This window comes from Protopterus annectens, chromosome 2.part2, assembly GCF_019279795.1.
Source record: "Protopterus annectens isolate FY-2018-M chromosome 2.part2, PAN1.0, whole genome shotgun sequence".
Taxonomy (NCBI): domain Eukaryota; kingdom Metazoa; phylum Chordata; order Ceratodontiformes; family Protopteridae; genus Protopterus; species Protopterus annectens.
The window spans coordinates 137,383,046-137,401,074 of NC_056730.1; the positions used below are offsets into that span (position 1 = coordinate 137,383,046).

At 41.4% G+C, this 18,029-nt stretch overlaps 1 protein-coding gene across 1 annotated transcript in view; it reads right to left on the reverse strand.

Annotated features, from left to right (window-relative positions):
• Positions 1 to 6,492: 6,492 nt before the first annotated feature.
• DEPDC1B (DEP domain containing 1B) overlaps positions 6,493 to 18,029 on the reverse strand; it is a 676,814-nt gene continuing 665,277 nt past the window's right edge. The window contains exon 11 of the mRNA XM_044063811.1: positions 6,493 to 6,950. Within this exon, the coding sequence (XP_043919746.1) occupies positions 6,789 to 6,950 (162 nt within the window). The 3' untranslated portion in view covers positions 6,493 to 6,788. The remainder of the gene's footprint in view (positions 6,951 to 18,029) is intronic.

The window sequence follows — 18,029 nt, forward strand, 5'->3', positions numbered from 1 at the left end:
ACTGTTGAGTCTGCATATTGGATGAGTGTAGACTGTGGGGCTGACAGGTGGAGGTTATTTGTAAATATAGAGAATACATGTGGGCCTAAGATGGAACATTGCGGGACCCCTATCATTACTGGCAGAAGGGGTCATAGTGTGTGTTGCCAAGAAACAGCTTGCTGGCATTCGTAAGGTAATTCTGAAACCAGTTGAGTAGACTTACAAAAATTGAGGTCAGAGAGGATGTGTAGAAGTTTGGAATGAGAAACCATGTCAAAAGCTTTTGACAAGTCAAGGAAGATAGAGGCTACATAGTTATTTTTGTCCCTGTGGTAATTAACAGAGTTAGTAAATGACAATAGGGCAGTAGATGTGCTGTGGAATCGTCAGAAGCCATGCTGTGCGTTAGAAGTTTGTTAGTATACAGATAGTCAGCGACTTGCATATGAATGACCCTCTCTAGGACCTTAGACAGTGGTGATAATATTGCAATAGGATGGTAGTCAGTGAAGTCAGTTGAAGAGCCACCTTTGTGAAGAGGGATAATGTACGAGGTTTTTCAAATGGGAGGAACTTGTTCTTCAGCTATTGATTAGTACTGATATAGGATATGCTATTTCATCGGCAGGTAAGTTGTCTGCTGCTAGTGTAGTGGGTTTATATTTTTTTTTAGCAGTTTTCTGATCGCATCGGTTGGCACAGGTTGCAGGGAGAAGGCTGATGTGATGTTGGGAGAGGGAGTGGAGGTTTTATTAGGAAGGGGTGGTTGTTTGTTTGACAATGCTAAGATGGTTTCAGTAAAGTATCTGTTAAACTGAGTGGCAGTTTTGTTAACTCCTCACACTTTCTAATATTGCAGATCATTATTTGGTAAGTCACTTAGTAAATGAAGTCAGAGCCAAAAACAGTCTGGACATCACAAGGAGCTATGGGTGTGAAGTGGAAGTGTACAAAAAGGGGTACGATAGTCTTGAATAAGTTAACTCCCCCTGATCATTCTTGCAGATTGGCAAAAACTGCTTTGATGACACAACTGCAGAATTGGACAAGTGAAGAAAGTTACACAGAATCCATACTGATTATACAGTTACTGTTTGATAACTTGACACTGTTTACTTCAGATATGTACGGAGATGGTGAAAACACAACAAAAAATACTGTGCAATGTGAAAAACGAGAATCAACGATTTAATGGTCAAAATATGGCTACATATACCTCTGATCCATTCGCTTTCTAGGACAGCCCAGTACCTCACACTAAAACTTTAGTGTGACTTGTCCCACTGATTCTTACAAGTGTCTACCTAGAGGAGTACATAATTCTACTTTACATCATTTACAAAAAAATCTCAAAGGCATTGGTAGTCTTCCTAGAATTTTTTTTCTGTTTCTAGCAAGGTTGGCATTTTAGATTATCAGAGACACTAAGCAAACTACTAATCATTTTCAGGATCATTTAATCTAGCCATATACATTTTCAGTGAACAGAAAATTAAAAATTTTAAAAGAAATCATAAGTATCTATGCAGCTGCATCTTGTGACACTAGACATGTTCATCTACTTTTGAATGTATGACGAAATACGTTTATCAAGTGAGTAGTGTGCCAAAATCCTAACCTGTAAGCATGTAAATATGGTATTTTGTTTTTAAACTTTCAGAACAGATTTTGGGTATGAGCAAAATAGTTCTGAATTCAGAAGTTGTACTGTTTTTGATATGGTTGCCATGACTCTGTTTAACTGTTAAAATACTATTTGCAAAGGCTTTATTGCTGAATGCTGCATATAGTTAGCAATAACTTAAAACTCCCTAATAGTTTAAGGTTCATCTTTTTTTTTGGTACCTTTCCTTCTCAAACCAGGTTGGTGTTGTTAAGTTATGCTGTCACAGACTACAGTATATGGTGAAACTTTCCCTTCAGTTTCTTTACTTTATTCCATCTTTCCACTTCCCATTTCTTGCACCCTTTGCCTTACTCTAGCTCTCTCACTCTCTGTCTTCTGGTTCTCACACTTTTGTTCAGTGTGCGCAACTTGGAAGTTAATTTGTACTACTGGATATCTAAATGGAGCCACAAATACATAATACATACTGTTCTTACTGAAACACAGCATGAAATTAATGTTAAACTAAAAACAAACAACTCTAACAGCTATTAACAACCTGCTTCCTGTAGTCCATAGTTTATTCCATCAGCCTCCATTTGCCTACTGTGTGACTCTGAACAAGCCCCTTAACTGACAGTGCTGTAAGACAATTAGGATATTGGGCTAGGGTTCTCAGTGGATACCTACCTAAAAAAGTTATGAGAGCAATATAACACCTGGGAATGAAGCTATGAACAAGAGTTTAGAAATGCTCAAGAAATGAGTTATAGACGCACCAATATTAAATGATGTGAATAAGCCAGTTATGTTGCAAGTAGTTGCCAGTCAGAATGGTACAGAAGCTCTGGTTCTACAACAGAACAAAACATTTGCCTATAGACTAACAGCACTTAGGGACAATACAGACTCACTTATTTGCATATTTTACCAGGAATGGCCTGATATGGAAGAACCAATTTTCACCTGAGGTCTGGAAAGTTCTAAAAGTATAGTTTAAATACATAATAGTTGCAACTAAGAAAATTACAAATAGTGTCAGAGATATGTATGCTTTATATTGGAAACATGTACAACTATAGCAAGCAAAATACGTATGTAGAAATTTGTAATTCTATAATACTGCATTAAAAGAAAAATCTACAGATGAAATTTGCACTTGTAAAAAATAATAGCAAAAACACATATGTGATGCAGTGACAGTAGCCTTGCAAGAAGCATCGAAAAGTGCTGGAAATTCCACAAAATGACTGGATGCCCACCTAAAGTATAACTCCTACATGATGAATCAGCACATAGCAAAATTCTTTATGATGAATATCCCATTATACCATTTTATAGTTTCCAATATTAACTTTATTTACTTAGTTCGGATGCCCAGTGAAACATGCACTGGCAAACAGTGCACTCAGATCTTCTGCCAAAGTGGTCTACCATGTGATTTAAACCAGGCAAAGGTTTCCTTGGATAATTCTTGTGAAGACATAGTTTCCCTTCTTTTTAGAAGTGAAAATAAAAAAAAAATACTGCCTTCCAAACCAAATCCTAGAGGTAAAATTCCCTTCCCGTGGTTGGGGAACCATTACAAAAAACAAATATAACACTGGAACTATTAGCTATAGGAATCAGCAGATGAATGTAGACCCAACCTCACAGGCAGATCTGACGAAGGTACATGAAAGTGCTGCAGAATCGGTTCCAGAAAGTTGAGACTCTCTCTTTGTATTTATTAATAGGTCAACGTACCCAGCAATTCTTATAATTTGTTATATCAGTTTATAATGGTTTAAGCTAGGAATGTAATTTGCTGGCAGGCGGGGTCAGTGTCTAGGCAATAAAATTAGTTTTATGATAAAGAAAAATAAATGTAGTGCAGAAGCTGATAGATTAAGGCACATTGTTTTAGTGACCTTCATTTTGCTTTTTGACCACAGTTTGCTGCACTTATGTTTAAGAGTTTTTGAGGAGATTTGTTATCTTTCATTAGATGCAATTGAAGCGTAGCTGTTAAGTCTTTGGAAACAAGTAAAACTTGTTTAGCAAGGCAGTGTTCTAGACTGTGCCACTAGTGGTGATCCATCTCTCACTGATGGCTCTACCCCTGAGTGCGGACATATCTCAAAGAATGTCCTCTCTCTGAACAACTGAAATAAGTGCATGTTGTTACAGCCTTTAACACATTATCCAAGCACTGTTCATCTGCCTGTAAAGTAGTATGTACAAATAAAGTGATGTCTTCAGACGAGAAGCAACCTTGAGAGTCCTACTTTCATTTTTACCCACCTTTCTGTTGTGTGATACTGTAACAGATCTTTCCACTACTATATTCTTTTGGAGAACATGGTACTTCAACAGGGACACTGCTAGTTTTTTTTCCCTGTAAGCATGAATTTTCAGACTGGTGAGACTTTTCAGAGAGGTCTTTCTGGAAGTGAAGAAAGCAGCATTATGCTTTACATGAATCCTCCCTGTTGCTACACCTCTTATTTTATCACCAAAAATATGCTTTAGAACAGATATCATAGAGGCAAAAGTCAGATCCAAACATGCAGTTAGATCTATCGGCCTCTCCTGGAGGCCCACAGTTATTAGTAACAAAGTTCAGTCAAACATCTGGAACAGTCATGTCAAAAATCTGCATTGATTATATGGGTTACTATCATATTTGCGAATGTCATTTAAACGAACGCAACGATTTCCAACAAATATTGTCAGAAATCAAAACACAGAGAAACCGAAATATCGAACGGAGCATTTCAGCAAAGTCGAATATCGACATTGCTGAAATGCTCACATCTGCCCACAACTAACAATAACATTTGCAGGGGGGGCAAGCCCCCCACACCCTCCCCTACTTATATATACAAACTCCGAGATCGCACTACAGTGAGGGCAAGGGTACATTTCTCGATCCTCACTACAGTGCGATCTGCACAGTAATGTTGAAGCTGACAATAGCGGCTGTTCATTCATGTCAGCTTCGACATTGTGGTGATCGAACTTCTCAGTTCGAGAAAATGATTTTCGCACATATTCAATCGTCTAAATGACAATCGAATATGTGATAGTAAACCTGATTATATCATTGTACAAATTCAGCAGTAAAATCCACTATAAGAAACACAGGCTCTACAACAAAATCAAAGTATGCAACTCATAGGTCTGGGTCTTTTCCTTATCTTTAGGACAGCTTTACCACATACTTAAATCATACATACTTGTGCCTTGTTTCAATCCCTGTACAACTACTGCTAACTCAGTGTCCTTACTTTTGTCTGAAAGTATAAGTGCGACTCCATAAGCTTTTTATTTTCCATATCATTAATACCTTCAAAATTTCCACCAGGCATCAGCTGGAGGCAAAGAAAACTTATTTGACCTTACAGATATTTTTTGGGTTATCAAACTGGAATTTAACGGTATGCTTTTTTTTTTTTTTTGGTTAAACTCTGACCTTATAAAACGGCTGCTACGTACTTTACTTAAGTCTGGTAAGCTTAAAGATGGAAAAGGGGCATTTCAGATTTTTTTGTTTTCTTTGCCTCCTGCTAAACACCAACTTCACTTACATGTTCACCCAACTGGCCACTTTGTTCCCCAGGCTCATCATTAGGTTTCAGGCTATGAGATAAATATCCCATCTCTGTGAAGAAATACCTATCTGTGGTTCCATTCTCAAGATGTGTGCAATGGGCAACTATGAGGTCAGGCTCTGTCTCTGCAGATGTGCATCTCCTTCTTGTCAGTACCTGACCCTCTCACATGCTGGCATGATCTCTGCTGAGCCATCCATAGACTGTGAAACACAGGAGCTGCATCCCACCCCAGCAAGAAATCCCCATCCCTCCAGAGAGGGAAGGGCGAAGGGCAAAGCCTCTTCATTCCTCTCTCTCTCCAGTCATCACCTCCACCTTCAGTGCTAGGGCTACTAATCAAACCTCAGTCACCTGGGCCATAGATAGGACTCCTTTCCCCTATAATATGGAGCCATCAAGGTATTTCATTTCAAAATTGTGTAACAGTAACAGAAAATATGAGTAATAAACGAAAAAGTGAAAGAACTGCACTAAGCTTAGGGAGTCATCTTAGGAAAAAATGGAAATATTATACTCAAAAGAATTGCGATCCTTTTCGCAGGCAAAAATCTGTACTTCATGCTTGTATGATGAAGGGGAATCACTTTCTTAAATATTCCTAGACATCCTCAAGGTAATGCATGATTCTGCAAAATGGTACAGCTTAACTAAAGAGAAATAGCTCCCTCACAGAGATTGTGATTAAAGTGTATCCACTAAAGAGCTAAAATGCACTGTCATAAAGCCATTTACATAAAGCACACAGTCTGACAGAATGTCCACAACAATCTGCTCTGAAATATTACATTACACAATTAAAATAATTAAAAACAAAAATTAGATTAAAGCTTTAGAAAATAAACCAAATAAAATCCTTGGCTTACCAGACATATGTCCACTTTGGAGAAGTAAAATGTAATAAACTGCAATGTGCCTTTATTTGAAAACAAACAACCTGATGCAGAATGTATGTAATGTGTGTGTGCGTGTGTATGTCCGAGGTGCGCATGTGTGTGTGCATGCACATGCGTTGGGGGGCAGGGTACAGGAGGAATGACTGTTTTCAAATTCAAATTGAATGACAAGCCAGTCACTCAACAGTTTTTTTCATAGGTAATTGCTAGGCTAGCTGCCCTTGTGGTTCCATTTTAACCCTAGCCAATTCCCCTCAAATATGAAAATCAAACCCTGTACCCTGAATTTGTGAGATAAATACCTTAATCATTTTGTCAACCCTCTCAATAAAAGTCAGATATCTAGGCTGACCTGTATCCATACATTTTAATAAAACTCTTAACAAGATAAAATGGGCATCATACCCTTTAAGCATCGATTATAAATAGTATTTTTATTAACATTTATTAATGCAGTATCTAGGAATCCTTCTCATTCAGTAGTCAAATACTTGCATGTAAAACCATTTAAATAAATGCAACAATAATTACAGGAATGTTAAAACACTGGCAAAGTATTGTCCCAAAAGTTCTAGGTAAGAGAGATGAATTCCAAGATACCAGTTTCAGTAGTCAAAACTGTGCCAGTAAAACATGGCCTTAAAATTGCATATTGCAGCTCTGTCATGAATCAAAGGATGCAAATGCAGATTGTTCCCACTTTCAGAAATGTCACATCCTGAAACTTCTAGTTCTCTGAAATGGCTGAAAAGGTTTCTTCAATGCAAAAAACATTAGTTGCTGTCTGAACTTAGGTTTTTCTGGGAATAAAACTGCTTCACTCTCCGGTGTAGGAAACCGTTTCTTGTAAATGTCAGGATAGGATTTCTGAAACTAGAATACAGACAACATTAAAATTATATATTACTTCCTGAAATTAAGAACAGAACCAGCAAATCTGATATGCATATAAAAATGGTATGTTCCATTTATGAATAGCTAAAGAATATATTTCTTTAAGGCACTCACTGTGAGTAACATCTATATTCTTACTATTGCAGTTGATTTACTGAGAGGACTCTCCTGCATGGGTCCTATGCTTGGGTTCATCCTCTCCTCTAATTAGCAAACATCACATTTTTCTGAAGTTTATACAATAAGTGAAAGCTACATGCCTGTGATGACACACCATAACATCATGTGCTTAGTACATGTGTTTGCAGTGGTGGTAAGTACACCATTTGCCAAAAATCAGTACCCTTCTACAAACTAAGAAAAACAGTGAAGATTTGACATCTCCACTGCTAACAACAGATATACAACTTTATGACTGTCCACCTTAAAGGAAAATCTAGCAGTCAGTGCTAGCAGGAGGGACTATCCACCCAGGAGGAGATGGAGAGAGAGTATCCATGACCCATCACGGAGAATCCTTAAAGTTACATGCAATAAATTTGTTTTTATCATAGCAGCTTTGTATGAAGAGGATCTTTGTAAAGGTATTCTATGTCTGGGATGAATCCTAAGCAATATAACTATCACGTAACAGGACTGAAGGACTACACTACAACCAGACAGAAGATTAAGCACTGGAAAATTCCTAGCCAGAAATGCCTACTGCATGGGTGCAGACAACGAACAAGCCTGGAAAGGGAGCTTCATGCTCCAAAGGGGCCACAGCACCAAGGCCTGCCAAAGGCAGAAAAGTCAAGCACTGGAGGCAGTTACTCCAAAAGACCAGCAGACAGGACAACAGCCAGATAGACAAGGCAAAATACCCAAGGATGTAGAGAACCCAACAGCCTTGAAAGTAAAAACAAAATGCAACTACGGACCCCACAGTCAGGAGCACTGGAAAACAACCATCCCATCCCATGTAGGACACAGACACTGTGGAGGAATCCTCCCCCTCCAAAAAAAAGAGAACCATAATACAGACAGTCAGGCAGGGAGATAGAAGTATACATCAATTCCTCACCCCTGTTCATGCATACAAGGAACCAAAAAAACAGTCCTGTCAAAATGGTGACCACCTTTTCAGGAAAACTGGAAAAGATGAGGGATCCCCATGTATACAGGGGACATATATCCCCTTGCTGTGCAGGAAAACTAGGACTATCAGAGGAGATGGGGAAGGGAAATACTTTATGATAAATTCCAATGCCAATGCACCAAGGACCTAATGGTGGGCAGAATACCCTGTTAGACAAGGAGTTCAAATCCTCTGAATGAAAAGATTTCTACATGGGGATTGGGAGCAGCAGACCCAAGAAACGAGAGCAGCAAGCCAGCTAAAGTTAGGCCTTTCATCATGCGATCTAGCAGCTAGCATCCTGAATCACCTGGATGTTTTCAGAAGCCAAACATAGTGGCATAAAGCCCCACTCCATCCATGTGTAGAACTGCTAATGCTTGGACTCAAGCAGAAGGCTGTGTGCCTCAGCTTCTGACTAATCAAAAAATTCTGACTCAGCAAGAAAAAAAAACAGGCTAGAATCTGCCTAACTCTAGGAGAAAGGAGTTTAATCTGGCACACAAAGGGTATACAGACCACCCTGACCAAGCCCAATAAAAGTCACACAGAGCCCATGGGCAAGAGCAACTACATCAATCACTAACAAACAGGCTAGTAGGAAATGTGACATTTCTCAGAGACTCATAAAAATATGCAGACTCAGCTAGGGAATGCCAACCCAGAGAAGGACAGGACAATAAAAGCACCTTCTCCCCTTGATTCAATGACCTAGTAGAAAAGAAGGTGATTGTAACCCACTGTGAGGCAAAATGGATTAGCATATGGGGATCCAGAACTTCACAAGCCCAATGCTAAACCAACCCTGAGTTCTCTACCCTCCCCACAGGACCAAAGAAGACGACCAGAGAAGCTGTTCATAGGCCACCACGACACAGGGAAATGAGAATCTAGCTGGAAACCACCAAGAAATCCTTAGGTTTTCAGGGAGGGGAAGGTGGGTTTCCACAAAGGGAGGATGCAACCCTGCATGCCCTAACAGACATTCAACAGGCCACCTGAGGAATCCTGTTAGAGAGGCCACAGACAAAGAAAAAAGTCACACCCAAGAGGAAGAGAAAAAGACCAGCTCACATACTCAGAAATCCAAGGTTGCCTCAATGAGCTCAACATAACCATTCCCTCATGTACTAATCCTAAATACACAACATGGAGCTGAAAAGCTTTGCCTACCCCAGGTAAGGAAGAACAACCAATGAATTTTAGTCTCAACCCTACACTCAGCTTTCCAGTATTTCAAAATTTTCTGTATCACAAATAAATCCATAGAGCATGCAAAACAGGAACTTTTTCTGGATGTAACATGGAGTGAAATATGACTTGCAAATGTCATAAAATAACTGGGAGGAAGCAGGAAGTGTGCGTTAGCAGGCATATAAGATCATCGTAGTCATGAAGTCACTGCATAATGCCACAACATACACTGTCATGGGTGACAGCTGTCACCAATAGCAGGATATTCCGTAAACAAAAAACATACCAAATTCCTATTAGTGGAGAAGATAAACTGAAATATAAGACCCTGCAGGAGGGCCGAAATGTTAAATGACTGCCAGAGCAAATTACTCTCTCTCAGATACATGTATCCAGTCATCTGTACCTATCCAACCCAGGTATAATGGCAAGTTTAAAACAAACTTCAAATAGTGGAAGTTGCACATCGACAAACTCTACTACAAAAAGAAAAAGTTCTGCACTGAACTTATCTCAGGCATATTAATAATATTCTTCTCATTCAACTCCCCCCTCCCCGTTGAATCACTGTGGACCAAGTCCTTTGGTCATATTACAAAATGTACAAAAAACAGCAATTCCATGGGTCCTAACATCATCCCTGAATATCTACTGAGAAAACTGTAAGCCCCACCTAGCAAAATTCCTCCACCAGATCTAAAAATGGATTTCTCTTCTGGTAACATTCGCATGGTGTGGAAAATGGCTGTGGTGCTTTTGCATAAAGGTGGCCATCTACCCACAGTGGGAATTACAGGCATATTGTTCAATTGTATTCTTTGTGAAGCTAGGACATCTATGATACCTGGCAAAAAAAAAAAAAGATACAGATGACCTAGCATCCCCAGATATACACCATCGCTGCCTTGTAAAATGCAGATCATGCCTACTCAGCCTAGTTAAGTTCTTTGAAAGGGTTACAGAGACCATGGATAAACAAGCATGTAGTTCATTCTACCTACCTGGGTCTTAAGAGGTTTGACATCAGCCATCATGCTACTGAAACTCTCTAACTCAGCATTATCATATATGTAACTTAGTGGAAAGCTAACTGGCTATGTAACTGAACCCAAATGATTAAGGTCAGAGTATTTGTTGTAGACTAAAAAGCACCACCACTGTTGTCTGAAATGGCTTTGACAGGAACATCCCTGACAGGAAAGCCGATATCAAGGGCTATGGCTAACTTGCAAACTGGGGTGGTTATCGAATCCTATTTTTATATGTTAATTCTCCAACAATGGCAGGAACAAATAAAAATGCATGGCATGTTGATCATGGGCTTACCCCAATGACAATAGAATGCAGTATAGCTTCTTTTGGCAAATCTACAATCACCACTGCATACCACAAAGATAACATTTCACTTCAACCTGGCCGAGTTATCATGGACACCATATACTTACATTAATAAAAAAAAAAAAATCTCTTCTTTGGCCACCAACTTCTGTCAGGTTAGAAAATCTTTCTACCTTGCACAAATTTTCCTTTGTGGAATCCTTTGATGGTCAAAAGAAGATAATGTCCTATTTCATTCATCCCTTATTGGACCCATCAGTGAAATATAATGTCCACTTCAGCATATATCTTGTTAAGCACCTAAACAAACCTCAATGTTTTTTCATTATAAGGATGTCATGCCTTTGTAATGTTTCTGTTAGATAAAGTCCTATCCCTTTACTCAGTCTTCAACAGGTTGCTGAGGGGAGATGTCTGCTTAGCCTCGTGTGTCAGGAATGACCAACACTCTTTGAACTCCATCTACGGCCAGTAGTAAGGCGCAAACATGCTCCAGAGACCTAAATCTACATTCTTCCACATTAACAATTCCAACTACAGCAACAGATATCTTATCCAACATATCACATTTTCAGGACCAACTCCCCTTACATATCAAGAGCAATATATCCCTGGCAACCTTTAACACCAATCTAGATGACTAGATGGACGAGTGCAAATTTTCAAGTGGGCACATGTGGAAAAGCTACTTAAAAAGGTGCATTATTAATCTTGCATCAGTACTGGGTGATATGGTTGAACTTTGCAATGGTTTCCTATGCAGTTTTAAGACATCTCTTGCAGCAGACTCATTTCATATGAAGTATCCCCAAGGCTAACATATTTTATTTTACAATACTTTCTCAGTAGAAGTTCTATTACTAGAAATCATACTCTATAAACATAATGATTTTGTCAGAGAGATCATGTCTAATAAACAGCTTTGAGAAAGTCATTAAAACTAAGGATAGCAACCATGCAGTTTATACACTGTACTTGGAAATGGCAAAGGCTTTGACGCGATTCCTCGTGCCAGAATTGTAAAATAAATACTTAAAAGGTCTTAATGTTGAACCTTACATAGTAAGATGGACAGTAAACTGTCTGAAAGACAGAATCTATGTAGTTAAAGGTGCCATCTCAGGGTGCAAAACAGTGACTAACAGTGTTAATCATGGTTAAGCAATAGCATCTACTTCACCAAACCACTCAGCCATACATACAGATAACTAAACTTGCCAATGACTGCAAGCTTGGTGTTGTTCATTCAACAGCTGACACCATGCTACTAAAACAAAGGACAAACCATACAAATCAATGTTGCATTAGAAAGGGCCTTACATTAAATGCAAAGTGCAGCATTAAATGCAAAGTGCAGCATTATCACATTTGGTAAACAAATCTCAACAGCAGCTTACACTGCAGGCAGGACTATACTCCAGACTGATATAGCCATTCAAATTCCCAGCACCTTCATAAACAATTCCTTATTCTTTGAGCATCATGCAGCATCAGGAGACAGAAAATCCTATCTAGTTAATAGTTTATAGGCATATACTAGGCATTCAGTCTACAGACTATTACACGATTAGCCAAAAAACAGATACTGATCAAAGTTGAGAATCAAGCCCTATACCTTGTGTCTGTGAGGTAAACTTCTTAACCATTATGTCAGCCTGTAAATATCAAGCCTGAGGGAATTTGAACCCATTACCCTATTCATTAGCATTGTCTTAAGCACAGCATTATCAAGCTAAGCCACTGCAGAAGTTATCTAGTCCAATTTAGTTACTGAAGTATCTCATTCAGGTCACTGTAAGTCATACCTTCTCTATACCCTGTTCTGATCAGATCAATTATAGAACATCATGCCTTTTTTATTATGTATCTATTTAAATGCATCACACAGCTAGACAGATCCCAGAAGTTCCTATCTAAAATGATCAGTAAAGTACAGACCCTAGGCTACCAAGTCAGGCTTGAAGCTGGATGCCTACAACAGAATACAGTGCAGTAATTTATGTTGAGCATTCTCTGCTATTAATGACATATCTCTCCTTGATCTAAACCTCACAAATACACAAACTAAAGATTTAAACTTATGTCAGTAAATAAACAAAACACACTGGATGGACATATTTATCACTCTATACTCCTCCATTGCTGGAATAATTTTCCACTACATATAAAATAGTGTAATACCTTCACTTACTTTAAAAAAACCTTGTCAGTTGGATGGGTACAGTACAGTTTTGTACCTACCATAAATGTAGATGTCCGATAGATATGCAACTGCAGTCATAACATATGGGTTGTCCTGCCTCAGGCAGCCCTCGGTCGGCCGGATTCCAAAGTCTGGGTCCGACGTCGGCTGATGTCGCATTTCTCTCCGACGTCAGAGCGGCTGGAGTACAAAAGCATCAACCGACGCCATTTTCTTCAGTGTTTCTTGCCCCAGATGCCAGGTGCCCTCCAAGGAAGGCTGTAATCAAATAGGAAGACAAAAACAGGATTCCAGACAAATAAGTAAGCAATAAACAGATACACCATAACAGATATCCCCAGCTAAGAGAAACAGGGATAGGAGTGGACCCTAGGCATAGAGGGGTATGGAGGGAGGGAAAATCCGACTGCAGTTGCATATCTATCGGACATCTGCATTTATGGTAGGTACAAAACTGTACTATGTCCTTTAAGAATGCAACTGCAGTCATAACATATGGGTAGAATACCATAGCTTAGCTGGGGGAGGAGGAATGCTCTAGGAAAAAGATGGTGTGGCAATCAAAACCTGCAGGACTGCCGAAGCAAAGCCTGCTCTGGATCTGGAGTATAGAGGGAGATTGTAGTGTTTGGAGAATGTATGCACGGAGCTCCATGTAGCAGCTTTTAGAATGTCCTTTGTAGGCACCCCTCTTAAGAATGCTGTAGAGGTGGCTGTAGCTCTGGTGGAATGTGGTCTGACATTGGCTGGAACAGTCTTCCCATGAAAGGAATAACAGAATCTGATGCAATGTCCAATCCATTTTGAAATAGTCTGTTTTGAAATTGCTTTTCCTTGGACTGCAGGGGCGTAAGCTACAAAAAGTTGTTCAGACTTCCTACTGGTCTTGGTTCTGTCCAGGTAGTATCGAAGTTGTCTGTGAATGTCCAAGGTATGTAACAGTCTTTCCCCTTTGTTCTCAGGATTGGGGAAGAAAGTAGGCAGATGAATAGCTTGATTTAAAGAAACCCTAGATACCACCTTTGGCATAAAAGTAGGGTTGGTCCTTAATGAGACCCTGTCCCTGGGAAAGATTATGAACGGTGGTATTGACATTAGGGCCTGTAGTTCTGAAACCCTTCTTGCTGAGGTAATTGCCAACAGGAAAGCTGTCTTTCATAAGAGAAATTGTAAGTCGACTGAAGCTGCTGGCTCAAATGGAGGTAGAGTCAGTTTTTCTAGGACAAAGTTGAGGTCCCAGGCTGGCACTGGAGCCTTTCTTGGTGGCTTAATGTTCTTGATTCCCCTGAGGAATTGCCTTAACAAAGGATGTGAAAAGACAGGCGGATCAGTGTTATATCTAGCTGAAATAGCTGAAGCATGTATCTTTATGGAAGAATATGAGAGTCCATTCTGTAGCATATCTGCCAAATATTCCAGGATGAGTGGGATGTTAAATAATGATGCATCATGTCCCTTGCTGGTATTCCAAATGCTGAATCTCTTCCATTTTGCTAAGTAAACCTTTCTGGTGGATGGTCTTCGAGCCTCTGTTAATATCCGCTGAACTTCCTTGGAGAGAGATAGATTGAGGTTATTCATGGGATCTCCCAGGCTGTTAGCTGCAGTGTCTGAAGGTTTGGATGCACTGTTTTGAAGTTGTGTTGAGTCAAAAGTAGGGGCCATTGGGGAAGGGCCCACTTCTTGGTGTGACATATGCTCCGTAGCAGTGGATACCAGTGTTGTCTTGGCCAGTCTGTAGCTATTAGGATCCCCTCGGGTCTCTCTGCTTTGATCTTTAGTAATACTGAGGTCATCAGTGGCAGAGGTGGGAATGCATAGATTTTTAGGAAGTTCCAGTTGAATGAGAGAGCATCTATTTTCCAAGCTTGTGGATGGTATGTCCTTGAGCAGAATTTTTGTAGATGATGGTTGAGGTGAGAGGCAAATAGGTCTACTTCTGGCCTGCCCCATGTCGAAGTGAGTTGTGTGAAGATCTTCGGATGTAACCTCCACTCGTGTGGATCTGTGAAATTCCTGCTTAGGCTGTCCGCCAGCACATTGTCTTTGCCTGGAACAAACTGGGATTGTAATTAGAAGTTATGTACTCACCATAACGTTCCATCTGAGTAGGTGACTTCATTCGGATGCAACCTGTGGGTATCGGATCCGACCTCGGATCCGAGCCGGCAATTCAAAAGCTTAGGCTCCGAGCTCCTAGCTCCTCCCTCTTACCCATAACCCCTTGCCAAGCCCTGACTGACCTCAGATTGAGTTTGCCTCAAAATACTGACAACAGTACACTAAAACAGCATAATTACTCGCTCTATAAAGGTCAGGGGGATGGAGGGATGAGTTGCATCGAATGAAGTCACCTACTCAGATGGAACGTTATGGTGAGTACATAACTTCTAAATCTGAAGTAGGCAGACTTCATTCGCTGCAACCTGTGGGACAGAGTCCCTAGCTACCTGAATCTTGGGCGTCATGGAAGGATGTTCGAGCACCGCTGAGCCAAAGGATGCTCTTCCTCTAGAAACAACATCCACCTTGTAATGAGAAATAAAAGTATGAGGCGAGGCCCAAGTAGCTGCCGCAGATATCATCCAATGATACACGGGACTTAAAGGCGGCTGACGTGGAAACTGCCCTAGTAGAATGAGCCGTAACCCTCTGAGGAGCAGGTCTGCCTGAAGTGTCATATGCCTGCAGAATACAATTAGCAATCCACTTAGATAGAGTGACTTTAGATACTGCTTTACCCAGAGCAAATTTAGCAAAGGAGACGAACAGCTGATCTGATTTCCTGTGGCCAGCTGTTCTGTTAATATAAAAACGTAATTGTCTATGAACATCCAAGGAATGCAATTTGTATTCTCCTTTGTTTGAGTACTTGGGAAAAAACACAGGTAAATTGATTGACTGGTTAATATTGGATTCAGAAGAGACCTTCGGAAGAAAAGAAGGATTGGTCCTGAGGCACACCCTATCAGGGAAGAAAGAAAGGTAAGGCGGTTTGACAGAGCCTGAAGCTCAGACACTCTTCTGGCTGAAGTGATAGCTACCAGGAAGGCAGTCTTCCAGGAAAGGTACTTTAAATCAGTAGAAGCTGCAGGCTCAAGGAGGAGCAGTAAGGGCTTGCAGGACTAAAGACAAGTCCCAGGGTGGTACAACCTCCTTGACTGGAGGCCTCAACAAAAAAACTCCTTTGAGAAATGTTTTGCATAATTGTCATAAGGAGCTGTGTCATGACCAATGTGATAATGCGAGATAGCTGCCAATTGTACCTTAATCGTGGAAGAACTAGCCCCTTGATGAAAGAGGTCTGTTAGAAAATCCAGCACCGCTGACATAGGTGCCGAGAAAGGATCCAAAGTTCTCTGTACTGCCCATATAGAGAATCTCTTCCATTTACTACGATAAACCTGCCTGGTGGAAGGTTTATGATCTGCCACTAAAATGGCCTTGACCGGTGATGAGATACCGAGTCCTAATTAAGGATGGAACTGGAGCAGCCAAGCTGTCAACTTCAGGGTCCGCAGATTGGGAACTGACATTCCCAGAGGGTGAGAGATGAGATCCGAAATTGGATCCAGAATCCATGGTGGATTGATTTTGTGAGACCATACGAAGGGGAACCAAGGTTGTCGAGGCCAGAATGGGGCAATGAGAATCATTCTGCTCCCCAAACTGTTGGCTTTCTGCAGAAGCCTCTGCATCAGAGGAAGTGGAGGGTAGGCATAAAGGAGACCGGGAGGCCAAGCATGCACCAGAGCATCTCTCGGGAACTCCCCTGGTGGGGGAAGCAGAGCGAAGAAATTGTCGCATTTGGCGTTTGAGGGAGAGGCAAAAAGATCGCAACAGGGTTGCCCCCAAACAGCAAAAATCTTCTTCGCTACTTGAGGATTGAGAGACCACTCGTGTGGAGAAAGGATGGTGCGACTGAGCTTGTCCGCAAGGATGTTGGACTTTCCCGGAATGTGCGTTGCTACCAGAAAGCGTTTGGTGGAAATTGCCCATTCCCAGACTCTCATGGCCTCTCGACAAAGGGGATAAGACCTGGTTCCTCCCTGTTTGTTGATATACCAGACTACCGACATGTTGTCTGTCTGAATCGCAATAGTCCCTGAAGGAAGAACGTGGTGAAGTGCTTGCAACGCTAGAGCACCGCCCTCATTTCCAGGACATTTATATGCAATGACGTCTCTGTGGGATTCCACGTGCCTTGGACAATCTTTACCGCAGAATGCCCCCCCCCACCCGAGGCAAGAAGCGTCCGTGGTCACTGTGGCTCGGGGAAATGCAGCGCAAAAAGGTCTCCCTGCCAGGGGCTCCGGAGAAAGAAGCCACCAAAGAAGGGAGTCCCTGCACACTCTGCTGACCGCAATCGGAGCGTTTAGAGAAGAACAAAGAGGGGACCACTGAACTTGAAGGGTCCATTGAAGAACCCGCATAAACGGGCATGAATGAGAAGCGGAATAGCTGCCGCCATAGAACCTAGGGCCCTCAGGACCGAAGCTGCAGTTGGAGATGGTTGCAGGATCGCTGTCACATGACACTTCAGGCTGGCAATATGGTCTGGGGTGAGGAAGGCTCGCATTGATCTGGTGTTTAGTCTTCCTCCTATGAAATCTATAACTTGTGTGGGGTTCAGAAAAGATTTCTCCCAGTTGATCGTGATGCCCAGCCTTGGTGCTAGTTGAAGAAAGTAATCCCTGGCTGAGCACAGAAGATGCCTTGATGATGCCGTCAGGAGCCAGTCGTCCAGGTACGGAAAGACCTGTAATCCCTGGAGCCTCAGGTGGGCCGCTACCACCGCTAGCACCTTGGTAAACACCCTGGGGCTGAGGTGAGACCAAAGGGAGGACCCTGAACTGATAATGACTGGCTCCCAGCCGAAGCGAAGAAACCTCCTGGATCGGCTGTCCATCCGAATGTGGTAGTACGCGTCCTTGAGGTCTATGGAGCACATCCAGTCGTTCTCCCTCAAGAGGGGAAGTATAGATTGCAGGGTGACCATCCGGAAATTTTGCTTGGTTACTGACAGGCTCAGCTGGGAAAGGTCTAAGATTGGTCTTAAGTCCCCCGTCTTCTTTGGCACCAAAAAGAACCTGGAGTAAAACCCTAATCCGGTTTGATCTCGGGGGACGCGCTGGATGGCTCTTTTTTCTAGCAGCTGTTCGATTTCGATAGCTGCCACCTCCCTTGGTCGGGTGGAACATCTGGG